Here is a 27,542-nt window from a genome sequence, read left to right on the forward strand (position 1 = left end):
CTCAGCTTTCTTTCTCTGCAGCTAGTGTTTTTTAAAAAGTGGAAAAGCTACTGAAAACATAGGTGCTGTTTTTCAGTGATTACTCCCCTCACTGATAGGAGCGGATCTCAAATTGGGAACTTCCAATCACATAATACAAATTGAGGGCCTAGAGCAATGTACTCAGACCTCATCATGGTACACAGTGTTTGCATGTGTAAATAGAAAGTTTTGGGGTAAATCCATTGCAACCAGCATTCAAAACCTGGCCTATTGCATCTGAATAATTTTGAGAAGCTTTGGGATGAAAGGTCTCATACTTATATATTGATAACAGAACTCAGTAATTCCAAAGTAAGGGTTTCTACAGTAACTATATCTCCTCACTTGTATTGCACCTATAAACATGGCATTAAATTTAACAGTGGATCTATTATTTAGTAAAACTACAAGTGTTCAGCTTACCTGAATTATGGGTGCTGTATGAACATTGTAACTTTATCTCCCCTGACCTTTTCCCCATTAAAGGCACCAACCTTCACAGGATACTAACATAGTTTGTTTAGTGCATCAAAGAATTTACGGATTTATCTTAATGAGAAAAAGCAAAGATCTTCAATTAAAGCATAATGAATAAAATATTGAACAGATCAAAGTTCATATCCTCTGATAATCCACAGATTGTCTGCATACTCTGACTTTGATATCCAGTAGCTGCCTAAAAAACTGATTGGAAGTACACCAATACAGGTTTTAAACTGCTGATTGAAATCTGAGCATGGCATCAAAATGTCAGCAGAGCTTGATTTTACTAAACCTGTCCTAAGTTCTTTTTCGCATGAGTGATTTGAAAAGTCAAGGTTTTACACTGGCAAGCAGAAGCTGTAGGTTCCAAAATGTGGGGGAGAGGTGGTATGAATCTAGATTGTATACTCACTGTTTGATGATGTTCTAGGCCTGGAACTAATGCAAGAGTAAGACCTGAAAAAAATGTTATACTCTGTCTGTCATAAGTGGCTAAGGGAGGAATGTAAATACTCTGTACTCTTCTATATCAAAAATCAAAATTGCTACTGAGTGTTACCTTCATTTTGAACACATCATCTGTCCAGACCTGTTGTCTAGGCATAAACTTAGAAGCCACAGAATGAAAATATTTATTCTTCTTTTTATTTTTAATGTGGGAAAATATTAGAGCTGTTCATTCAATCCTGTTCTTCCAGTAGATTTCATTAGTACTTGGTACTCTTAGTCTTAGTTAAAGCTTTACCCTTTCCTAGAAGAATATTTCAAGTGTTTTTATGAGTATTTATTCAGTAATATCCTATAGATGCACAATTCTGCATATCATCATTCAGTAAGAAAACTGGACTTGGAACTATATTTCTGCCTAAAGTAACTTAGATTCTTGTAGCCCAGGAAAATAAATTTTAAAATAAGCCAAACAAAAAACCACACACACAGAGCAAAACATTCCCAAACCCACAACAACAAACTTTGCATGCTGATGGAAGATAAGAATTGTAGAGCCATTAACTGAAGGATATTTAAAGACAACATGGAAATTTACTTTTAAAAGGCACAAGGAAAGAATTAGTTAAATAAATCAAGGAGCATTTGAGAACAAGTAAATCCTGAAAAGGAAGAGTGGGTCTTAAGAAAGAATATTGGTAACGGTGCAATCTGGAGTCGATCTGCAGGATTAAATCTTCAGTCCTTTGAGGAAAATACTGGTCCAAGTGAGTTACAAGGCTGGACTTGACCAAGAGAGAATGGGGAGAGCAGAACACAAGAGGAAAGAAGGACTGTTTGAGCCTGGCAGCTTAAGGAAGGCCCTAAATCATTATGTCAGGAGCAGGAAAAGAAAAATCAATGAAGGAAGGAGTTTGGCATGGTCCTGGGTTTTGAAATCATCAGGAAACAAATCAAAGACATAGGCTGTGAGTAGTTTAATTAATAAAATTATATAATTAATTAGTTATAGCTGGTAATAAGCCTATATGTGCTTAGGACCATTAAATATCTTTGTTCCTTTGTATAGCACAGTAGATTTAGGGTTGCAGTTTATAGCATTATAGATTGATAAACAGCCATAAAAAGGCCATAAAAAATTATTTGCGTCAACAGTAACATTTGAAAGGCCCTTCAGCCTCTGGACTTAGACTTATATTTGTAGTGAGAATCAACAGCAAAGCTATTAGCAATCATTTCAATGTTTTCGTTTTGGTTGTCTAAACAAACTGGCATGTACATGCTCTAGCTGAAATCTGTGATGGGATTCCTAAGATTTTCTGGTGAAGGTAAACGTTGATGAAAAACAAACTTCTCATACAAAAGATTATTCTGGTAGGTGAGAGTGTAAGTTGCAAGACAAATTTAGAGACCTAGATTCAAGCCTCCTTATTTAATGTGGCTTGTAAGGTTTTCTGAGCATTATAGCTATGGCTGTTTTATGGAGTTGATTCACTGAGAAGGATCAGAGAAGCAGCAAACTAAAAATTCACAACTGCTTGTATTTAAGTCTAACACAATATTTGTTTAACTAAAAAACCCTTTTGCAGATTCACCTTTAGACAAAAATGGTGTTTCTGCAAAATAGCTTCAAAGACCCTGCTCTACTGCATGTTGTTTCTGCAGTTACAGGAAAGAGGAGGATGCTGGTTTATGTCAGAAGCCCCAGGAGCAAAGGAAAGGAGACAATGGGAGGGCAAGAACACTCTGCTCTTGGACTGTCCTTTGTTATGTCTCAAAATCTCATGAATGCACAATCCCACTGCTCCAGATTTCCAGTACAAAGAAGGGACAGCACTGACTCCAGATCAAGAGAAATAATGCACATCATTAAGAAGAAAAAGAAAGGAATCAAGGGTTGTAGGACTCAGACAGAATTCAAAAGGAGGCTCACTGCAAGCTGCAGGTGTGCAGTTGCACTAATTAAGCTATAGAAGCAATACTAGTAAAATTTCACACTTGCAAACCTACTTTTGTGATAATTAGTGCATAGCTCCACTAATTTGAAATGTATCTTGAGCCAAAATCATCCTGGTGAGTGTTCCTGTGTACATTCTGTCAGAAAAGATTGTCATATAGGGATTTGTATTTCAGCTTTTGTGCCTCCCCAAAGACATTCAATATGTTGAGCTGAACTAAAAATACTCTGATCTGGTTTATAAAGGCTTTGAATGAAAATAGCTGAAAACACCCAAGATTTTTCCAGTCCAGTATTAAACCTAACCAAGCCTTCTATGTCAGCATGTTTGATAGAAGCTTCCCAGATAAGGAATGGAAAATAGCAGAGAACTCTGGAGGTGCTTGTGCCTCTGCAGGGTGAGAAGTGGGCCTCCACTGCAACAACAACACATGGTCAAATGAGATTATGAAAAGGCCTTTGGCCATCAGAGTTTTTGTTATGGCTCTGTTGTGGCTTACCAATAACATCAGGGAGGAGTGTGCTAACAAGAGAACTGTGTTCATCATTTCAGGTTCCTCAAGATGAATGGACTGGCTACACTCCACGAGGAAAAGATGACGAGATTCCCTGCCGCCGGATGCGCAGTGGCAGTTACATCAAAGCCATGGGCGACGATGACAGCGGAGACTCAGACACAAGCCCCAAGCCATCCCCAAAGATTGCTGCACGGAGAGAGAGTTATCTCAAGGCCACCCAGCCATCCCTTACCGAGCTCACCACCCTCAAGTAAGTCCAGGTTCTGCTGTATCACCTACAGCTCTCCATTAAGACATACATTTTCTATGTTTGCTTCTTCTCTTTACATTTTCTGTGTTTCCTATGTTTGTTTCTTCTCTTATTTCTAACTACCAGTTCAGGAACGTATTTGAACAAGTTTGTCCCATCATGCTTGTTTTTGCATGGTTTTTTTTCTTAACAAGAGTAAATCTGGGAGTGTATTTCAATGTTATTATGAAAAGGAACCAGCACTATGAATTTACAAAGTATTTTAACCTGTTAGTGTTAAGTGAGCATCCAAGTATGTACAGTAGGTGCGCCCTTTGAATGCTTTGCTAAAATACAGCTTGGGCCTGCAAAAGCTTTGTGTAACTGTGTATTTATATATACTCAACATTTGAAATTAGACCTAAGATAGTCTTTTCAACTCCAGAAAGAACCTGACATTTGATTAAAAAGAACAAAGACTGTCTGAAAGTAGACAAACCCATGTTTTCCACTCAAAATTGCACTGTATTTTGTAGAGAACCAAAATCAGATTTTTTTAATTGTTTATGAAAACTTTAGCCAAAAGGAATCATGAGTTTATGGAGTTTTTTAAATGTCACTATTTGTTTTTCCTTTATTTGGGCCATTTAAAAAAGCCACCCAAATTGTCAGGAAAATTGCATACATGGACAATTTTGTATTACCATTTTATTTTAATTGATTCTAAAAATTCAAAGGTCCCTTAAAGCAAGAAAATAAATTGTATCCGTAAAAGAAAATAGTGTGGATTTAAAATCAGCTGTTGTTTCTGTCTTTTTTTAAATTCTTAGCTATAACAGTGAATCATAGTTCACTGGACCAAAAATAACCCAATCTTAGTATAACTTGCCTAAGGCTGTAGCTTTAAAATGGGGGGGCAAAAATAAAAAGGATCTCTATCTCTTCTAGTATCCATGATCAATGACAAAAGACTCCTTTTGCATTTCCCTGATTAATTTCTTCTCCTTCCTTGTCCTCCTCTACTCCATTTTTTTCCAGAGACCTTATCTGAGAAGCAGATTTTAGAGAAAACTGTTTGATCCTTGTTAAGAATGTCATGCTCTTGACATCAGTGATGAATAGGCCAGCAGAAAAAAGCAAGCTTACTGCAGCTTCCCATAGCAGCCTGCCTGAATTTGTCTCAAGGGAAGCCTGGGATTGCTTCTTCTCTGTCTTTCGATTAGTGACCAAAGGAGAAAGCAATCTCATTTTCTGCAGGGATTTTCATAATCTAGCTGGCTTTTGCTCAAGGGATCCAATGATTCCTTTCATCATCCAGAAGACTTTACCACATCCTTTCCTGAGCCAAAACTCCTCCTGTGAAATCAGTTATTGCAACCTCTGCAAGGTGAACATGAATGTTATTTACCACCACAAACTCCAGCCAGCCAGGCTTCATGCATGGATACACTTTCAGGCACAGAGCTTATTCTTTTGAGTTTTTAGAAGCATGCTTTCCAGCGTTCCATAGTATATGTGAAGTTCAATGCATCACAATGAGTGTATTTGCTCTTGGTCATTTCTGTTTTCTGTAGATACAAGATTTGCAAAAAAAGATAGATTTGTGAAAAATCGAAACTCCTGCATGTCACTTTTCACCCATAGAGGATGTCAGACCAGAGGTGCCACGCAGCAGAAGTTTTTAGCTTTCAAGTCATTGTGATTCAGCAAAGTGCTTGTATAAATACTTAATTTCCCATGTTTTTTAATTGCTTCCTATTTGGGAAAGCTTTTAGGAATGGGCCAAATTTTAAGCTGCACTCTGTAAATTTCACATAAGTTTAGGAGCAGTGCAGGAATACGATGTAAATGATGGAGTAGAAGAAGGAAGGGAAAATAGTAAATGGCAGTAAAACAAAAAAGAGGAGAAAGTATGAAATAACTTTTCTTTTTCAATGGCTTTTCAGCATAAATTGGGATGAAATAGAATTATTTCTTTTAATCTATGCTGATATTTTAAGGAAATATATCTTCCTGAGAAACCTTTCACTTTCAGAGACAATTTGTATAATACATAATTATGCAGTGCTTTCATTACTTTCTGCTGAACATGATAATTTCTGGGGGTTTTATGAGAAACAGCTGAGTGCTTGCTCTGGGAATTGAAGTCTTCTGTTAAGCTAGGTCTTTGTTTGCAGACTTCTTCATACTTTCTTAATAGTGTGACTTGACCTTCACAATGACATTAGTTTTTCATCCCATGGCTACCCTGATTACCCCGAGAGCTGTGTCAGAGTTTTGCAGTGTTGGACAGGGACCAAACTAGGGCCCCTAACTCACTGAATATAGGTCATCAAGCAATTGTGTGATGTGTGATAACAAGTTATTTCCTTGCCTTGCTGTTGACTTAAGTTCAATTTGCACCTGAATAAGAGCTTTGTGGAAATGAGCCAAAGCCTGCTCTAGGCAACAGGCAGCCTTTTACTGTCACTAGTGGACCTTCTAGTTGACCTCGAAGGGTATTATTAACACCCTAAAGCTGAGTGGTATTTCACTGCTTTAATTATGGGTTTTTTTCTGTCCATGAAGAACAAAGCACGCTGTGAAATCAGTGTTTCTACAGCAGTAATTGTCAGGGATCTTCCTCATGCATTTCTTTCTGCTACTCCCTTTCTCAGTTTGCTGTATTCAGTCTCTAGTTGGCTGCACTTTCATCTCTGGCAGAGCAAACAACTTAAAAACATGTTCCCTTTTGCTTTCCCTGTTCTTTCTGAAGTGATTTTTTCATCTTTTGGGACTTTTCCTCTCTGACTCCTTTAAGTCTAATATTGGTCTCACAACCCACGCTGTTCCTCCCACCTACCTACCTACTATTGCTCATGCGCCTACTCTTCTAAGAAAGTATTTTCATTATTACCAGTGTTGCTTTTTATATAAGGAATAACCTTTGAACAGCACAACTGTGTCATATCTCCTTTACATAATACAAATTTATTTTCCTGGTTTTGCCGAGGATTTTTCCCTGCCATACTGTACAATCTCCCTCCTACCATTTTCCTCCATTGCCATGGTTTCCATGTGGTTACAGCACATGTGTCAAATGCTGTGGTACCATTCTGGATAAAGCACAGCTTGCTGTGATTTTGAAATACACACCTCCGCTGCTGCATTCTCATTATCCTATCAGGAAGTAAGCAGATTTTTTTTTCTCTGTCTTTGCTGGCAGTATGCTCTTGGTGTTTAAGATTTCACAGTCTAGATAAACTGATTCAGCTGGAAAAAAAAGGTGGTATTTTCTTGCCATTCCTAGTAAGTGGCAAAAGTTTATCTTTCACTTGTAGGCAGATTGAAAATGGTCTGGTTAGCAAACTTCCAAAGAAGGTGCAGGTGGCAGATAACTGACAATTCTGTTACAGCTGAGTGTGATTCAGGACATAATCCTTCACTACTTATATGTGCCTTGCTTATGTTTAGCATGGTTTTTTGATGGGATAAAAAGTATGCAATTACATTGCTGTCTGCATGCCAACCTGTCACCTCCAGCTTCCAGTAACTCTTAAATCCATTGGCCAGCTATAACCAAGTTTGCTAGAGAGACTGAAATGTGAAAGATATGAAGTTCCAGAAAGCTTTATCAAGATCTGTAGCTGGATAAGGCAAAGAAGGATCTCCAGCCACCACTTTTGTTCTTTTGAAGGGCTATGAGCAAAGTAGCTGGTGGGTCAGCACAAGGAATAACTTGGCAGCATTTTCCCAGCCTAAAAAGATAAGGAATATTAAAGGGACTGCAAAATTCTGTTCAGGACAAGAGAGCTGAGGGATGGATCCTGTCACCACAGATTTTCTACTTCATTTTCCCTCTTTCCTCTTCTCCACTGCAGGCATACTCACTGCTTAGAACACAGATTCAAATTATGCTTCTTAACTCATTATTGCAGCTATTATGGGGACTCCATCCATTTGAATCTTTTATTTGAGGGTTTTGTTTGTTTGTTTGTTTGTTTGTTTGGAGGGGGTTTCTGTAACGTTACCAAACTTAACAGTAATTTATTTGTAGACATGGATTTTGGATTAAATACAGTTGCAGAATTTTTCTTTTGAACTCATATTTGATCACATAAATTTTTTTCTGAGACAAGTTGTACTCTGTGATCACTAGTGAATTGAAAATTTTAATGATCTTGATACTTTGTGATGCATTTGTAGAACTTATGTAAAAAGGATAGAAGGAAGAACAGAAATGAGTTGTTTTTTTCTTAGCAAATCTATATTTTCAAGGCATTTTTATAGGCATGTGGTCTTTTTCAAGTCAGCTGTGATTAAGAGAAACCTATAAGCACCAAAATCCCTTTTCAATACACACCAAATTTCACCACTGATGATGAAGACAGTGTGAGCATATAATCATTATACTTTTCTCCTTTTTATCCCATGGTAAAGAAGTTTTCTATATAAATCCCATCATAGCTGCATCTGTTCCTATGATTTACTGCATAGATGACTTAAAATACAATTCCTACCTTTAAAGTTTATCAGAGACATTCCAAAAAAATATCTCAAAATAGGGGCGTGTTATTTGTCTACACCTACGTTTATATTTTTATGTGTTAATTCAAATAGTGTAAGTACTTTCTACTCGTATGTTTATGGGAATCTGGAGACAAAATTGTTTTGAAAACCAAATCACAATAAATTATCAAGCTCAATTAAGTGGTGTAATCTGTTAGCAAGCTTAGTAGCAGTGACAAGAGCAAGGAGAGAGCTCTGATTTATACATCCTGAACTCAAATTTTCACATCACCTCCCTGAGAATTCATCAAGTGAGCTCCTGGAGGACAAACCACCAAGCTGGAGTCAACCTGCATTACTAACCAAATCTTGACAGAGTTGCAGCACCAACTCTGCTAGGATGACTTGGAAGGAAAATCAAACCACTCCATTGTTACTTAGTATAAGGCATATTTCAAGATAGGAAATCCGCTGTGATTTCCTAAAAGTGATCCTTGGGAAGTGTCTGCACTGAGGGAAATTACAAGGGATGCATGGATAATTTTAGCCTGAAACAGTGCCCAGGCTGTTCTGTCATTTGAGCGGATGTCCTTACACTACACTTCACCATACGGCACATCATAAATCCCTAGGTATGGAAACCATCCCAGCCCTGGGAAAGAGTGCCTATTTACTTTGAGGTGTTTGTATATTACTATAATGTACTCCAGAATATCCAGGGGGGGAAAAAGTGTTGTATAAACAAAAGCACACTTCATTTTTCTTTTTCTTTTTCTTTTCCTTTTTCTTTTTCTTTTTCTTTTTCTTTTTCTTTTTCTTTTTCTTTTTCTTTTTCTTTTTCTTTTTCTTTTTCTTTTTCTTTTTCTTTTTCTTTTTTTTCTTTAATGAGGTGGTGCTCTCATTCTGCTAAAGTGATCTGATCCAGATCACAGGCAGGGGGAAGGGAGAGGTGGTGCAATACCACATTTTCATTATGGTGAATATTTTTAGACACATGCAGGGAAGCTTGTTAATTTTCTTTCTTGCTGAGTGACTTTCAATTAGGGAACAATGACTTTGCTAATTAGTACAAAAGGAATAAGTCTGATTAATCTTTTACTAGTGTTTTACAGTGTGTTTTCAGTACAGTTGGTGTAATTGTTTCATGTTGCAGTCTCTTTCATTTTTATCAAACCTGTAGCTAGCAAAGGAATTGTTTCCATGTTCCTTGAGGCGTGTTTTGTTTCTTTTTCTTGAACAGGGATTTTCCTTTAATTTTGCATTAAAGAGACAGAAGCATCTCCATGTGCTTTGGACACACAACCTAAGGAACATAAGTATTCTGGAACTATTACTATAAGTATTCTTGAACTATTACTTGCCTAGTAGTACCTTTCCCAGCTCACATTCACTGATGCATGATATATTAACTTTTTATTCATACTATTGCAATCCCTTCTCTCTCAAACTAGGCGGAAGCTGTTGGACATATTTCTCACTTTTCAAGCTTGTGTGTCAAGTATGATTAAGTTCAGTGAATAATTTATAAGTCAGAAAAAAATTTTGAAGGCAAAACAATGAAAAATATATTTATTTGGAGGTAGTAGGTGGACATACTTCAGGAGCCAATGGTTTCCTTATGGCAGCTGACATCTGTTTTGTGTATATGATATTTAAGGAGGAGAAGATATTGATTTATTAGAGGAACTTAGAGCTTGGCGCTTTTAATGAACAGTTGTTAGTGATGAATTTATAAAACACATTCAGTCAGTTAAGGCTTAGTATCACTGATGTGCATGAGAGATATCTTGTGCTCCATGGCAGCTTGCCTTCAGGGTTTTGTGTCCCCCATACACAGAGGTATGGATGCCTTTACATCCCTACATTTCACTGCCCAGGACATGGGTAGGATGAACACTCCTCCTCTCTACTTCTGTGATGATCCCTACCAGTTTATCTTGCAATGAAACAGGTTCCCTAGATTTCACAGTCTCACTGGGAGCAGTCATTGCTTATCACATTGTGAAGCCTAACTTTTATTAGTCCACACCTAGCTACATACAATCTGTTAGGTCAGTATTACCATATTTGTGTAAATAATGTTTCTTGTCTCTCTGAGATGAAAAAAATTTGGAAGTCAGTAATCTGTAAAAGAAAAGCAGCAACCTCATTTAGATGATTGTCTTACTTGCAGACATGAAAATCCTTGTCCTGTGTGTAGTCATCTGTTTCAGTTTTACACAAGATTTAGCTTTATATGGCACACAGCCACAGGTGAAAGCTAGGACTTCCAACCTCCTAGCTTCACAATTAAATCCTAGAAACATTTATGCATTTTACAGCAAATGATGTTGATGAATGCAAAGTAACACTGTTGTCTCTTAAGAAGCAAAGCATATCATTGCATTTCATGTATCAAATGGGCACTTCTAGGTGTGGTGTTAAGAAAAACAATTATAATTACTGAACCAAAATGTGGTTTTCAGCCATCTCTTTCAGTATATAGTCTTTACAGAGCCAACATGCATGTTTGTCTGCAAATGTGTTTGGTCTTCTTTATTTTTAGCCCTACTTCTTCCCACATACTTAAAATTCTGCCTCAGAAAGGGAGTTAATAATGTCCAGTGGAGGCAGGGAAAAAAAAAGACTGTGTATGCCAAGGCTTACACAGGCTATGTGTTATGAACATTTTCCTAGCAATAATGATAGTTAAGCGTGGGAGTTGATTGCCAAAAGAAATCACTTCACTGGGCATTTTCAAGAAAAGGGTAAAAAATGTCTGTCAGAACAAATTTAGGTATTGCTGATCCTGCTTTAGGGTGGAAGGAGGGACCAAACGACCTCTTGAAGACCCCTCCAGACCTATGTTTTTTGATTCTTTGTCTGTATTTCTCAGGCTGTTGAATATAGCCCACTGTCACTGTTCTTACTTCTTTTCCTTACTTATTTTTAAATGTAAAAATAAAACTCTCATCAGGACCAAATTATTCCTGAAGGCCTGCTGCTGAAAAGTAAATATAGCTATCCCACCCACAGCAGAGCTGTGCAATTCTTTCATGTTCTTTAAATGTTATTTCATTGCTAGCGTTTTGAAATCGTGTTCCCACCGCTGCCAGCCATACCACGCTTGACCCTTGGTATGTGATCTTGTACTATCTGCTTTAGTTTGCTGAGGGGAGCTCAGCTGATGTATTGAACCTGCCATGCAGAAAATGCACAGGCATAAAAAGAGATGTGCTTTTGCAAAAAAAAAAATCAGTCTGGAGTCCTTACTGTTCTACATAGCAAGACAAGCAAACAGGCAACAATAATTAAGTTAATTATTCATAATAATTTTCTATTCTGATCAGCTAGAAGTGCAACCATTTTTCACTGTGAAATGGTGGAGCTCTTTCAGATTCAAAATAGAAAAAGTTAAAATAGTGTTGCTTTACTTTTAATGTGAAAGTACAAGACAGTGTTTTTGCTGACATGCTTTGGGATCTTCTGCTAATCTGCATCATATTAGGGTGAGAGAAAGAGAGATTAAGATGAAAATTTGTTCTGCCCTTACAAATAAAAGATACTATTGCCATCTAAGTCATGTTGATACCCAGTTATTTGTTTCTTCGATTTTCTTGTGCTTGCATTACTATTAAGATAGAACAGCTTTTAGCTTAATTTAGTAATTCTCTGCTGGCTTGGGTGCAGGGAAGAGTGGGAGCATGGGGCAGCAAAGAAAGTGTATGGCCCCTGTAATAGGTGCAGCATCAAATACCACTCTTCTCCCTGTGACATATGTGAATGAAAGTTCATCTGAAGAGACCTGACTTTTTAAAATCTCCTCTCCTCCTAAATAAGGTATAAATCTTTTTAGAAGTATGGGAATGAGGGAAAATCCTTACAGGTTTTTTTACATTGTGCTTGCTTTCTTACTCATTGTACACAACAAGAGCAGAGAACCACCATACAATCCCTGTTTAGTTTGCTGGTGTGGGAAAAAAAATTGTTGAAAGCACCTTTGAAGGAGCTACTGAGTCCTTGTGAGAGATTTCTGTGGTTTCATCTGCAGGTGAACTACACAGCAATTTCCCATTCCCCTCCAGAAGGGCTGTGCTACCAAGCAGCCTGCGCCCCAGCTGCCCAGCAGCTTTGCCTCCAGCAAGCCCAGAGCCTGCAAGAAAGCACTAACTGGTTTTGTCATCCCCAAATGCCAGCAGCCACATCCACAGTACCCAAATCCCTCTCTTTCTTCAAGTGATTTTGGGCTGGCAGACATATTTGAGCTGTGTCTGTGCAGCTCTGTGCTGTGACAGTGATGTATCATGCTGAAGGCAATCTCAAGAAATTTCAGGACTAGTATGTAAATTTTTCTTGTTTTATATATGACAATTGCAATAGCAAATCTGTGCTAAGCCTTTATTACTCCATGCTTGAAAGGAAACCTTGAGAAGCTACTTTTGGGAGGTAGTCCTCCTTCAGTTAGCCCTAAAAATGCTCGCAGTTATTTATTACATTAAAAGAAATTACTTGGTTCTGAACTTTGCATAAATCTCAAAAATAAGTATAAGTACATAATGCAGAAAACTTAGAAACACTCCGGATGAAATGCAATCTGTCATCAACTGAGTTGTAGCTTCATCGCATAATAGTTATGTTTGTAGAAGTGATAAATTTATATTGATAAAAAACAAGATTTTAAGGGAAGACAATTTCTATTTTGAATAGGCATTTTCTTCTCTATTCTAGTGGATGTAACCAACATGTCATTAAACCATCTTCATGAAGTTGAAATCAAAAAATGTTAGAAATCTCAGAAACACTGGCAATGCCTTGTCAATAAGGTCCAATCTAAATCTCTAGCCAAAGATTCCAGCCTTGTGCAGGATCTGTTGGACTCGTGTCAGCCATGTGGCTGTAGGAGCTGTGAGACAACAGGGCTTTGGCAGACATGTGTTGCTGAGACTTGTTTGAAATTCTGGTGAGTCAGGCTGTTCCACTGCAGTTGTTCAGTCATTTGCTGTTGGGTAGGATGTCATTTCTGGCAGAGGTAACTCTCTCTCTATTACTTCCTGTTCTCCACCACTTCCCTGCCCCCTACAAAAAGATCATTTGACTTAGGGCACAAATTAATTGTTGTTTACCTGTGATGAACAAGTTTTAATTGAGAGGGATTGGATGATGCCTTATTCATAAATAAGATGTTAGACTGAAGGTGGCTGGAATGAATGTCAGCACTATGTCACTATTTCTATTGTCCCTTTTCTTTTCTCTCTCTTTTTTTTTAGTAAGTGATTCCTTAATATTCTTATAAACCTCAGTACTCAGCTAAGTGTCCTTTCTCCATTAAAGAGACAAGATTTGCATGAAGAATAGCACAATAACAGTCACTGTCCCTTCACTCAGTGAACTAATGTGCTATCAACTATTTCTACATTTCCACCTCCCCACTGCTTATTTTATTTCCTTTTATTATGAGTTTCACACTTTGAAAATAAACATTACATAGCAGCTTCTTCTGCTTTCATTTATTATAACCCTGATCCTTACACATCTTTCTGCTAGAATTTCATCAGTGGTCATTTCATTATTTTTTTTTTCATTAGTGCAGTTAACATCATTCTTATCAGTCTTTCACAGTTCTTATCCTGTCCTTTCTAGTCCTGAGTAGAGCCAGTCTGTTGTTAGCACTCCTGGATCCCTCTCTTTGCATCCCTTCTCCCTGGGGAGGTGTGCAGCTTGTGTTGAAAACAGCTCTGTCTTCCTTCAGTTTTGGTGCTCCATTGCTGCCACCATACATGTGGTGGGTAGCTGCGCTCAGTCACGCTTCAAGCTATCTTTGGAGTGATTTCCTCAGCAACTGGGTTTGCTCCCTGCTCCATTTCTCCAGACAGAAGTGGCTGCAGTGGCTCAGGATCACAGCAGCTGAGGTGCCCTTGTCACTGGCCAGCAGTCAGGTGGTGCTTGCACACTGATCCCTATGCAAACACACGTGAGCGCCGAGGAGCCTTTATCCTATCAGCTCTAATTGTTCCTTCTCCAGAGAAGCTAATCAGATTCCTTATATCTCTGTGATGATGTGGTATCCGTCTGAGTGCTTTGCCTCTGGCACAATATGGACAAGCCCTCATTTTCTACTGAAATTGCCTGTTATGACTATATTTCTTCCCCTGTTCTCGGAATCAGTATGTCCATATAATGGTAGTTTGTTATTTAATGTAACTAGTTTCCCCAAGGGCAACAGCCCAAAGAATAATAAAATAATCCATTTGAAGTTCATGCAAACAATGAATCACCTGAACAGCTGTCTCTTTAAAAACAGGGCTGTAGTTTGATGCTGATGTTGTAGAGATTCTTCTTCTTTTTAATATGTTCCCAGATTATGTATTTTATTTTATGTAAGTCCTTTAAGCCAGGTACAAAATAGAGAATAGTAAATAATACATAGAGGAAGATTCTTTATTTTTAAGGAGTATGTTTAAAGAAGAGGATGAAATGAAATTGACATGTAAAGTAAAACTTAGAACTCTGAATTAAATTTTTTGAGATTTATTTGCAAGCCTCTTTTGCAACATTTTCAACTATCAATTTTTTTTAAAATCTAAAGCCTTGTCATAATATTTATATTTCCAGAGATGAAAAGTAAAATTACTCTTGTTTAGTAGCCAGACAGAGGTAAAAGTTTACTTCTGGCTTGAATCCTACAGTTTCTATTGTGCTATCCTATATTTCATAGTTACTCCCTCAATGCCTCTATGATGGGCAGCACTGCAGCCAGCCAGTATGGGAAGGTTAGATGTGATCCATGTTAGATCTGAGATCAATGCAAATCTCTTACCCTTCTCCTGGGGCTGCGCACTGCCCCCAGTAAATGCCTGAGATATCCATTGGGATGGCTTCCTGCTCCATGGGGAGGTATGCACCATTCATGAAATAAACACTAGTTTTTCTCCCCAAGGCATGAGACTTTATAGGAATAAGTCACATAAAAATTGTTGTTGACTGTTCCTCTGACAGCCCATGGGAATTCTATGCAATTGGGATCTGGGTCCTCAGTGCTGGATTCTGCAGTGGGTTGTTTACAAGTCTCAAGTGTAGCATTTAAAATCTGATCTATGGAGGATTTTTTCTCCCCTGGACAAAGTTGATAAGAGGCTTTAAATGTCTCCCTCCTACCCAACATAATGGGATGATAACTTCTGCCATGAATTAATCAAGCTGCTTGTTAAAAAAACATTATCTTGCCACTCTTCTTCCAAGTCCTTTTGAATTCAGACAATTTTAAGTGGTTTCTCTTCCATAAAATGATACACTAAGGTTAATTACAGTTCAGGAGCACTCTAAGGTATGATTTTGCTGCGTGGTGTTTCTCAGGTCGAAAAGGAGCTGGAGGGCTGCACCTGGAACGAGAGCCTGGCTTGAATTGTTCCCCTCGGGAAGGGGCGGATCAGTGAGCAATTAAAATGAAGGACTGAAATTGCAAGGCTCTCAGGTGTTGTGCCCCTTTCTCTGCCAGAGGGGAGCAGAGAGGTGGGAGAGTGTGGCCCCCACACTGCATGCTGTGCCTCCATGGCAGGAGGCTGTGCCCTCGGGAGCAGGGGCCAAGGACATCCCACTGCTGCTGTTCCCTGCCTGGCCCCTTTCCAGGCACAGCCGTCCATGTGCCTCCAGCACTGGGCAAAAAGGGGTGATGGCACTCACCTCCTGTATGTTGGGTTGTCACGAGGATTGATTCAGCACAGTGAGTGCAACAATTACAGAACCTTCTAATGAGGCTGTAGAGATGGTAGGCAGTCAATGTTAGTCATTGTCCCCTTGCTCTTGGCTCCTGTTTGTTTTGTGCTCCTGTAGAGAGGCTTGTGGCAGCATTTCCTAGGGCTCGCTGAGATGTCTGGGAAGAGCCCCACCATACTGTGTGAGCCCTGAGGCACAGCATGGGGAGAAGAACTGAAATCATCCTCATGCTTCCCTGCCAGAGGGAAAACTGCTGGCAAGACCCCACCAAGGAGTAAAAGGGTCAGTTCTTGTAGTTCCTCCTCAGCTGTGCTTCCCTTCTCTCCTTCCACCTGCTGCACATCTCGAGGAATTATTCCCTTAGTTTAACTACTGTGAACTTATTTTTTCAGGCTAGCATCCTCCAGCTCCCTGCCTGCTGGGTAATCCATGGTGCCTCTGTGTACACACCCTTTGCCATGAGAAAGCCCAGAGGGGAGCAAGCTACTCCCAACAGTAACAATAAGTAATGTTGCATTTTGCTGTGTCTGTTGAAATTCATAGGTCTGATATTTTCCTAACTTGACAGACCTCCCATCTCTTGCCACCATGCAGCCCACAGCCATTGCTAACATATGTCCTAGAGGTGGCTCAGATACTCTCACAGGGGGCATGCTGCCCTTCAGCTGCCTGTACAGCTCCTCTTCCCTCCATGACCTGCCCACGCACACTAACACACAGCTTCCCACTCAGTTCTCTATAAATTTTCTTTGTATTTGTTACACTTCACACTATAGCAGAAGGGAATCTTAAAATGCCTTTTTTCTTTTTCCTTTTTTTTTTTTTTTCCATAGGGAAGGCTTTAGAGCTAGGAAAAGATATTTTAGTACTTTTCAGAGCCTGAGCTGCCATGGTGAGTGCTGCAAGAAAAGCAAGCACATCACACACTGAAAATCACAGTCTGGTTGAGTGGAGAGGGTTCCCACGGTATGCTCTGTGCGCGACTATTCCTGGAAAACCTGTGAATTTTCTGAGGAAAAACCATTTGGAAGGCTGTAGGAAAGATTTGTCTCTGACATATTGTCTCCTGATTTCCCTTCTTTGAAGAGGGTAGACAGCAGCACCAATGGTTCTACACTGATGACAGCCTAATTATCTAACAAGAGTCAGGCACAGTAAAACCCACAAGGGCTAGGGGAGGAGCAGTTTTCTACTTACATCCCAAACTCTTAGTGTACTCAAAACCAGATTATCCACGAGCTTTCCGCAGTCCTTTTATGAAAAAGTTTTTTCTGCTTAGTTTAAGCTTGGCTTTTTCCTGTTTGGAAAGACAGAACTGGGCCTGCTAATTTAGCAGAATTTGTCGAAGTTGAGGAAAAATGTGACTCAGACTTTTCCATTGACAGGCCTCCAGCAAAACACTTAAGATTTGACCTGCTAAACATCTAGCAATTGCCTATCTCATTAACTACTTTCTTTTCTTCAGATAAAAGCAACTTTTTAATTTTACTTAGCATTTTCCTGTTACTGAATATCTTCTTATCAGTGAATAGTGAATAGCTCTACACACAAAACCTTGCTTCACATATCCAAATTGCTTCCTTCCTGCTATAAATGGATGTTTAGCATAGTAATCTGGAGTGAAAGGCACAAGATTAGCAATGCAGCCACTGAGAGTGCGTTATTGTGTTGGGCTTTTCTTTGGTTTCTACTTTCAAATAGCTTTATTCCTAAAGAATATGGAAGTTACATTTTTAGCAAGTTGCTGGCTTCTGTACAGAGGGAAAATACCTTTTTTCAACCCCAGTACTGACCTGCCCTTTCTAGTCACCAAGAAAAATACTTTGAATCACAGAATCACAAAAGGCACATAAAAAACCTTTCAATCCTACAATTTTTGTTAATGATATGCTGAATGCTATGAAATTAAGTTGCCCTATGAATCCTAATTAATTGAAAATCAGGTCCACAATTCATCTGAGCTATGAAAATCAGGCTATATTCCTAAGGAGACATGCAGATTCTTTCTTTTTTTTTTGTATATTTTCTCTTTCTTGAGCCCTTGAACTTTGTGACTTTGTGCTTTCTTCACCAACTGTGAAAGCTCGATATTTTTTTCCTTTAACTGGAAAGGTTTTGCAAGCCTCATGAGATGAGCTTTAAGAAAAACATAACGAATTGCAGAAGCATAATAAATAGCAGTCATTGGCAGCTCTAGATCATTCTTCCCTCTAGTGGCTGGATGGCTCCAGTGACAGTAAGTGGAGCTCTTTATTATCATCTCAGGGAATTATTCCCTTAGTTTAGCTTCTGTGAACTTATTTTTTCAGGCTAGAATCCTCCAGCTCCCCTCCTGCTGGGTAATCCATGGTGCCTCTGTGTACACATCCATGACTGTGTTATTTGACCAGACTTTCAGTTTTTCAAGGTCACCTCTACAGTGTTCTCAAGCTTTTCCAATCCCCTCTGTACATTTTATTATATGATTCCCAGTAGCAGTCAGGTAAAAAAGGTTGACCCAGTTCTGTTGCATTTCTGTGGTCCAACACGGTGATTTATCACAGCTGATCTCTGATGTATACTAAATTGAAAAAGTGATGAATTTCAAGCAGCTTAGCTTGATGCAACACTGTGTTTAGGCAGTGAGCAGGAGACCAGTGCTTCTTCCATCTCCTTGGATGTGTCAGTGCATGCCCATACAACAGCAGGCAGCTCAGGTGTGCTCATGTCATTAACAACTGACCCATCCCTTCCTGGATAATTCCAGAAATTGTAAAGCTGCTGCAGAATTGAAATGCTCAACCTAATTTTGCTTAGTTTCGAGCCCCAGATATATATTTAGTTGGAGGGACAGAATTCAATGGGTTGACAAATTGGCCCTTACCTAACACATCACAAGAGAAACCAGAGTCCCAGGACACTGAGCAGCCCTTCAAAGGTCCCATCCCACCTGCACATGAAGACATACATCAAAAGTATGATTTTGAACATCATACTTTGATGAAGTTCAGACATCATCACACAGGTCTCTGCCCTGGTGATCCTGACAATAAGAAATGGATTCATGTTATCATAATACTGGTTTTTTCCTAACCAAGGTGACAGAACAGTAAAAATACCTGCTAGATATATAAAAGCCATTTAAGGAAGAGGTCCTCTGAGGAAGAGGGTACTTACTCATGTAACAAAATTAAATTATGTAAGTTCAGCGCAAAATTCTGTCTCTCCTCATAAGAGTTGTGAGGCTTTAGGAAGTAATACAGGTTTCATTACAATTTACTTAAAATTGACATTTTAGGCATTAAACTTTTAGTTTATTGAATAGGTTACTGAAGTTTTATTAGGCTGGAGAGCTTTTCAAGCAGTTTTGTCATGCCTCAGAAAAACCATTGACTTGAAAGGATATCATATCCATACCAATCACCATCCATAGTCTATAATGGTTTTAATCAGAAAATATACTTCTTCTCAAGTATCTTTTGACCATCATTCCAAACATTCTTTAGTCTTGATTAACCAGGTATTCTGCTTTATATACAATATCAGTGTCGGGAGCTGAAGTGGTTCAATATCAGTCTCTGGGGCTATTTCAGTTGTTCTGTGACCTTAGCTTCCAGTAATACAATAAAAATTTGGTGCTGCTATTCATTTCCATCAAAGAAGCTCATTATGTTTGCTGACTTTAGCTGATCATTACAAAGCCACCTACAGCCACAGAGGTGCTGTAGCGAAGTATTAACACATGTAGTATATTTTCTGAGACTGAGGGGTTTATATGACTTCTCCTCTAGGCCACACAGCAAATCTCAGTCCACACTGAAATCTGAACCCATGAACAACCATCAATTGTCAGTAGTTTTAAATGACAGCAGATGATATTTATCCAGAAAAATTTAGAGGGGTTTTTGGGGCTGTTTTTTTTGTTGTGTTGGGGTTTTTTTCCTGTTACAATGTTTTAATCAAAAGCATAGATACCCAAGTATTTTCATCTTCTGAGCAGGACCAAAGGTCATCTGCATCTTCACCATGTATATTATGTTCTATTATGTTCTATTATGAAAAGAAGAGGAGGTGTTCTCTTAACTCTTTCACCAAGTGTTTGTTTGTTTTGTGGTTTAGATGGGATAGAGAGAACACTAGAAATAAGTAAGGAACTACCTTTATCCCCTTCAATGCAAGCGCAGACATTTGCGCTTTTTAAATTTTTTTTCCATTGGAAAAGAGTAGTGTACCAATTCAACGAACCACATATTTTCATTCCAAGTATGGCAATTAAATTCAAAAAGATACTTGGAAATAATTAAGAATGCCTACTGTTACAGGTCAAGAAGCTACATGGCTTCCTCAGGAGCTGAGACTTCCTTCCTTTAAAATAAGCTGCACAACTCTTCTGGAGTTCCACAGCCCTGAAGGGCATCCACTCTTTGAAATTACTTTTTACATTCTCATTGCCTCCATCTGAATCATTGTACTTGACACTGATGGTGTGATGAATGATATGACAACTGGTTGTCTTGTTCCTTTACTAACAGGCCCAAATAAAGATTTCAGAGTATTTCTGGTTCAGGGGATTAAAAACTACCTATTCTAAAGAATTGCAAAAAAAGGATCCCCTTCAGTCCCAAGCAGGATTTTGCATTATTATGAAGATTTCTTAAGACATTTATTTCTTTGGTTCTTTCATGCTCAAAAATAAAATTAGTTCTACTTTGTCAGGATTTATTCTGTACAAGTTTGGCCCAAACAACAGCCTATAACACAGAAAGTATACGTTGGGGGTTTTTTATAAGGAGGCAAAAAAGTCTGAAAATGTGTGTTAGGCATTATTTCACATTTTTTCAACAAATTTCTATTCATCAGAAGATTTTCATAATGGATATCAGACATCAGACTTCAGACTTTGACTTTGAGATATTTAGTGCTTTCGCCATGTTTGTAAGAGCATTGGCAACACAACTTGCCCAGACCACTATATATATATATATATATATATATATATGAGGTTGTCACCTCATGTTGTATCTCAGTACAGCAAACAGGTCCTTTTTTAATTACTACAGAACAAAACTGGAAAGACTTTGGAATGGAAAGAGATAATATTAAAATGTATGTGGATAACTGGGCTTTTGGAATTAGCTGGGCTTGTTTTGAGGAATTTCTTTTGATGTAAAAGTATCTGAAGGGAAAGTGATTGCTTCTTCTTTCCTCTGAGGAGTAGCTCTGGTAAAGTTTCGTGGAGAGAAATTCTCCCTGCTCCTGGGGTATTGCTTTTGCTTTGTAAGATCAGTGAGAAAAGGGAAAATCCCCCAGAGCAGCAGACTGCTGCCCAGATTATCAGTAAAGAATTTTCTAGAAACCCTACTGCATACCATCATTTTCTTGTATTACTTGCAATTCAGACATTACTTTAAATAAAAACTCAGGTTAAAAGTTACTATTTCTAGCTTCTTTGGTATGACCGGAGAAATTGCAGGGTTTTATCTTAGTCAGTTTCCCCAAAAATCTTTGCTTTTTTTTGTCAGGAAGAGACAGCTGCAAGTCACATCTGAGCTCCAACCTGTACTTATCCAGACACACCTCAAGAAAATGGCTGTAGGGTAATCCAGGAGCTCATTGCTCTGTGTTATCACACCCCCAACCCCTGTGCCTCAGGAGTAGCTGGATCCTATTTCGAGTCACCATCTTCCAGGTGTCTGCAGGGAAACAAAATGCACCAAGCAAGAAGCACTTGCTTATAAAAGAAGAAAATGCAGGCTTCTCTTCAGGCATTTTGGACTGCTTGGTGTTCTTCAAACACAGAACAGCTAAAATGGAGAATACTGAAGTAGCCACTTAGTAAGAGGGCGTACGTGATCTTTCAAAATGACCCCATCAAGAGGGAACAGGAGAGAAAATCCGTGGCCACCACCAGTACATATTATACTCACAGCATTTGGTGGGTAGCATGCTTTGCCTTGTGTTGAATCTTGCTGCCTCAACTTTTCATTTGGACATAGGGTTGTTACTCAGAGACATAAGAAAGTGAGCTCACCTCCTTAGCTGAGTTGGATTTAGGATTATTTCCTTCTCTCTGGGAGAGCTAATAGCCTACCCTCCTCATTGCTTTAAAATGTGCTTGCTTTTCAGTTTCTCCAGTTGTTTGGCTTGTGTTGCACATCTGTACAGATGGCATTGAATCTGCTGCTTTTGCTTTTTCTTGTTTCTCTTTACTAGGTAGCCAAAAGTTTTGAAATGGCAGAATACTGAATAGGAAGTGAAAAATTGCTGCATATGTAAAACACATTTTTTGGAAAATGCAGGTGGCTGTTTATGTATGTGAAGGTTTTGGAGTAATGTTGTTGACTTGCAAAACTAAGATATTTCCCTAATCTCACTGGGAGCTGTTTACGCAGCTCTAATCTGGATGTTTGAGAATGTCTTTCTGAAGGAGGTGACTCAAATGCAGATACATGACAGGGCTTGCAGGCACATGGCCATGCAGTGTGTGGGTGATCACTGCCTTGTTTCAAGTCCAAGAGGACCTGTGGAGTTGAAGACACTGAAAGCTCAAAATGCATTGCAAATTTTCAGAAAAAAATTGCTCTTTAAATAAATACTGCAGTGACATTCACCATAGCAAATACTTTCCTACTGTTTACCTAGAAAAAAATTATTTGTTGATAAATACTGCCCAATATTGTAACTTGGAGTAGCACAGGAGGGCCTTTCAGTTACGGGAAGTCTGCCCAGAAGATGCCTTTTAGTGAGCTGGAGCTCCATCCTCCCACTCCCGGGAGCACACCAGAGCTCCTGCATAAATCCTGGTGCTAAGCAGGCAGAGCTGGTTGTGCTGCCAGCTCAGCACACAGCCAGGTGACATTCCTGAAAAGTAGCTGCTTTCCTCTTGTGGTTTGGCAGAGAGCTGTAACTCTTTGGTGTTCCCACTGGCAGAATTAATCAAACTCTTAACATATGAATGGGGGAGACCTGAAAATTTAGCTAAGCAGGTGGGCTCTGAGCTTGTGGAGACTGTGATTTTACAAGGACTGCAACAGGGAATATCTTCTTTATGTTCTGTAGGCCTTCAGTACCTAAAGGGAGGCTACAAGAGAGCTGGCCTTTTACCAGAGCATATAGTGATAGGACAAGAGGGAGTGCTCGAATTCCTAAAATAAGAATTGATCTGAGCAGACTGCAGATGACTTTAGAGTTTCACTAGTGAGGAGAGGTGGCACTGAAGTAACCAAGAATGGAAAGTGATGTGGAATCAGATAGATGAGCCTGGCCTTGATGAGGAGAACTGAAGGAGTGGCTACTGCAGGAAGGAGTGTATAACTTTTGTGCTGGCAAAGAGTTCATCAAAGCAGTGTTGGAGGGCTTCATTCTCACCCCAGCAAGGTCCAAAGGGCTCCAGGCAAGGCTATGAGTAAGGCTGACCTGCTCAGGCCCTCAGGCAGTCTGCATTCTCAGTCCATTATGTCTGATGCAAGGCAAGATCTTTTCCAGCTTGGGTAAATATACTTCTCTCTGCTGAGCCGCACTGGTTTCTGGGATCACTAGGGCCCATTCAAAAGAGAGTTGAGCTGAAAAAGGCAAGAGCTTTTGTCATGCATTTGGTCTAGGCTCAGACCGAGATAAAATTGCCTCCAGCAAGGACCTCCAAAAACCCCTCTGAACATGTACCCAGTAAGATTGGCAGCAGGGGGACATTAAGGCCTACAGCTTTCCTCAAAGGGTCTTCTGAGAGGAGAACTATTCTTAAGCTGTCTGCTCTTGACAATGTTACATCTTACCCTGCTTCTGGTGACAAGATATGTGGATTTGCTTTCTAGTGTAAACAAAAAATGGTTTTGCACAGAAGCAGCTTACCCTGGCATCACTGGATTGAGCTGGTTCATCTGGGTGGAACTATTTCTACCTTTCAGAATCTTTTTTCACTCTCTGGGATGGAAGAGTGCTCACAACTATTCCCACGCACACACACGCACATGGCAATCAGAACCAGCATGGAGACCAGATTTCTGATTAAAGAGAATTGTATAATATCTGTCTTCATCATCTTCCATCTGCTTTTCTTGCCAACTCAGTTGCATATGTGCCACTTTCATGCTGTGCTCTATTTTTTCACTATGTCTAGAAAGCAAGGAGAAAATACAGTATGTCAAAGACAAGGGAAATGTTCCTTAAATACATTAGCCTGTGGTATTTTTTGATTGTACAAAGTACCTGAGAGGATCTTTGAGATAAAATGGAAGATTTGTTTTAATGTATACATGAATTTTTATTCAATAGTCATCTTTGCTAATATTTTAATAACTAAAGATTGCTCATGAAATAAATTCATACAACCTCAATACCTCCACATCCCAAAAAGAGAAAAAGAACCCCAAAGCTTCTGTATCCTTTGAGAGAAAAGCAGGATTGTAACAAAATCACAAAGTGGTCCCATGATTGATTCTGAAGCTGGCAGTGGTCAGACATGGAGGGCTTTGAAAGGGACTGGGCTTTTTAGAAACATTTTCTACCATAAAACATTGATCCAGTTCCTGCTGCCCTCAAACAAACAAATCGCCAGGACACCATGTGCTTACTCAAGAAGTGCACAACAGCTGGAAATGGAGATGCAAACCCCAAACTGTGGGGGTTTTTGGATTGTTTGGGTTTTTTTTTCTTTTTTAAGTGCTTCCTTCCATTTCTCAAGAGAATCTGAAAAATCAGACCGAGACAAATACACCATTCTGTAATTTCTGCCTCTTCTCAGCCTGGGTAAAACTCTGTGTCACAGGCATGTCCATGCAGTTTTGTGGTGTGTGTTGGCTGATCCAAGCAGCAAGGACAATTTCTGGTGTGGTAGTGGAAGCAAATGCCATTTTTCTGTTGATGGCATTGTTTTGCTCTTCAGCAGATATCACCAAGTTTTATAATTTTTTTCTCACACTTGACCCTTTAGCAGGATCTGGACTTAAAGAGAGGTTTTATTGGGATTTATTTTTTTTTAGCTTCAAGGCAGAAACTCCCCATGAAGAGGTTCACTTGTTTAATATTGTGTAAATATAAACAAGAAAGCAAAAGAAGAGCTTCAAACCCAGAAAAATCTGGAGTGGTGAGGGCAAATGCTAAAAACTGTTTATATGCTGCCCTTGTCTCCGTCGGTGACATGACAGTCCCCTGTTCACTGCACCAAAAAGCAGCAGAACATGGATGCCAACACAGAAAAATTACCCCAGCCTGGTTGACCCGTGTAATTACCAGGATCAGACAGATGCACATCAGTAAATTGTTCTCTAAATCTTCCTCTCTGTCCTTCAGTGTTCAGCTTGTGTCAGGCTGCACTGGATTATTCTACCTTCTAGCAACACTAAAATGCAAATAAAATTAAGCAGAGAAATGTATGTTGGATGTGCCCACCAGCCACACCAGAGTGGGACATTCAGCTGAGGATAATTTATCCCCATGGAACCAAGCTGTCAGCTGTATGCAGCAAAATTGAGACCTGGGATACTTAACAGTAGTGGTGGCTTTGAGATTTTTTTTTCTTGGTTTCATGTTGCATATGGTGTATTTTTTTGAGGTCTTCTTTGTTTGAAGGCAAATTTTAGCACTGCTGGCTTACAGAAGCATTTGGGACACGTTCCTGGACTTTTACTTTACTCTGCTTTGTCATTTTCTATTGGCAGAACATGATGCCCATCTGGCACAACACTGTACTTTGTGCTATGATTCTGACTGCTGAACTTGGAGAAGACAATACAGTCTCAGGACTACATTTTATTATATTGTGTCTGGCCTAAAGGGAAAAAATAGTAGTCATGACAAGGCTTGGTTTTCCCTTTCTTCATTCAGAAATGAAATGTGATGAGTGAAAGTGCTTTTTATAACGAGCACGTATATGACAGAGTGCGTTGTGCATTCCTAAATTAAAAGGAAATATTTGAAACTAAAATTGCCTGCTTATGTAAATCCCTGTTGTCTATCTTCTCTCTGTTGTTTGAAAGACATTTTCAAGGCATAGGAACTCTTCCAAGAATATATTCAAAGTTGTTTCACTGTTAATTGCTAACACTGCATTTTGAAGCCTTTGATATAGAATCACAGAATCATAGAGTGTTAGGGGCTTGGAATGGACCTTAAAGATCATCTAGCCCCCTCCCCCACTACCATGGGCAGGGACACCTCCCACTAGACTAGGTTGTTCAAGGCCTTATCCAAACTGGTTTTGAAAACTGCCATGGTGGGGGCATTCACAACCCTGGGCAGCCTGTTCCAATGTCTAACCATCCTCACAGTAAATAATTTCTTTCTAATATCTAACCTAATTTTTCCTTTGTTCAGTTTGTAGCTTTTACTCCTTGTCCTTTCACTACAATTCCTGTTGAAGGGTCCCTCTCCAGCTTCCCTGTAGCCTCCAGAGCAAAGCAACTGAGTCTAGCTGCTCTCACAAATGCCTACACCTACCAACTTCTTGCTCTGTAAATAATCAATGAGGGACCAGAATGTGTTTTCATCTGAATTAAATCATGTAAATCATGTTAACATTGTGTAAATACAAGCACATCTGTAGCAGTGAGTTAAAAATACTTCTTACCATGCATGTTGGAACAGTGTGATTAGATGTGTGTGTTTTAAATACTTTCTTTTCTCTATTTGAATGAAAACAGGAGAATAGGCTTCAGTGTGTTGGAAATGTACAGAGCAGAAATCTCAGTGCAGTATGCAAAGATTTCCTTTATACACCTACCTTCTGGTTCAGATGCTTCAGTAGAACATGTTTTCTGATTAAATGAGCATTCTCCTCCTGTCAGAGCTTCTCATGGAATTTCTGTAGCATTTTGGCCTCATTGGCGGGGTACCTTGATCTCCTCTGATGCACAGTGTGGATCAGAGGCACTTGCCTTCCTCTACCCAGGGGAGTATTTATTTATCTGCTGGGACTCAGCAGACTCCATTTCTACCCACTTCAGCTCAGGGTAGAGCTTCAACTCAGAGAAGAGCTCCTTCTCTTGCAAATCCCCTCGGGAAACCCAAAATGGCAATCAGCAGCGCAGCAGCAACGCAGAGCCCTCATATCTCCTCCTGGTGCCTCTGGCTGTGGTTTTTGGGAAGCACATCCAGTAATGCTGTGCCTCCCACCCTGTGTGGTATCAGTGTGATGCTGTTGTGGCTGTGCTCCCATCCTCTGGGGTGAGGCCTGGGGCAAGGGCAGCAGTGTGGAGAAAAAGCATGGTGCAGCCAGTGTGAGGACCTGCCACTTGTGGGTGCAGCACAGAAATGATGGAACATGCTTGAGGAGCTTGTTTAAGAACCTAAATAATTCACATCCCACTTCGGTCAATTAATACATCCAATGCAGTGAGTGGAGCCAAAAGACTATTTTGTATTGGCCAAAGAGCTGTCCCAAAGTCTCAGTCCTTGACATGTTGTACTTATTGTAGAAATTACAATGGCAAAAAGAGAAACTTAGGTAATGCAGGATAAGAGACGGACTTGAACCCTCAAGGAAGAAAAAGATATTTTCATTTATATGTTACTGGTAATAGTAACTCCAAGAAAATTAATTATACATTCAGATCTTGCACATCATACATAGTCAGATTTATTCCTAAGTGGCATATTATCAAAATTTCCAGTGGCATTTCAGCTGTTCATTAAACTTTACTGTAGGACATAGTGACGATTTATTACACAGCTATAAAAGCAGCAGTAATCATTATAAATGCAAGCTTTCAATGTTTCTTTCTCTAGGTTTAAA

General features: G+C 39.3%; 1 protein-coding gene across 15 annotated transcripts in view; it reads left to right on the plus strand.

Annotated features, from left to right (window-relative positions):
- The window catches only part of DLGAP1 (DLG associated protein 1), a 396,907-nt gene that overhangs the window by 274,351 nt on the left and 95,014 nt on the right, over positions 1-27,542 (plus strand). For all 15 annotated transcript variants that reach the window (XM_054516701.1, XM_054516658.1, XM_036398012.2 and 12 more), the window contains one exon: positions 3,462-3,676. In XM_054516701.1, coding sequence (XP_054372676.1) covers positions 3,462-3,676 — 215 coding nt within the window. The remainder of the gene's footprint in view (positions 1-3,461; positions 3,677-27,542) is intronic.

The sequence above is a fragment of the Molothrus ater genome, chromosome 1 (genome assembly GCF_012460135.2).
Source record: "Molothrus ater isolate BHLD 08-10-18 breed brown headed cowbird chromosome 1, BPBGC_Mater_1.1, whole genome shotgun sequence".
Lineage (NCBI taxonomy): Eukaryota > Metazoa > Chordata > Aves > Passeriformes > Icteridae > Molothrus > Molothrus ater.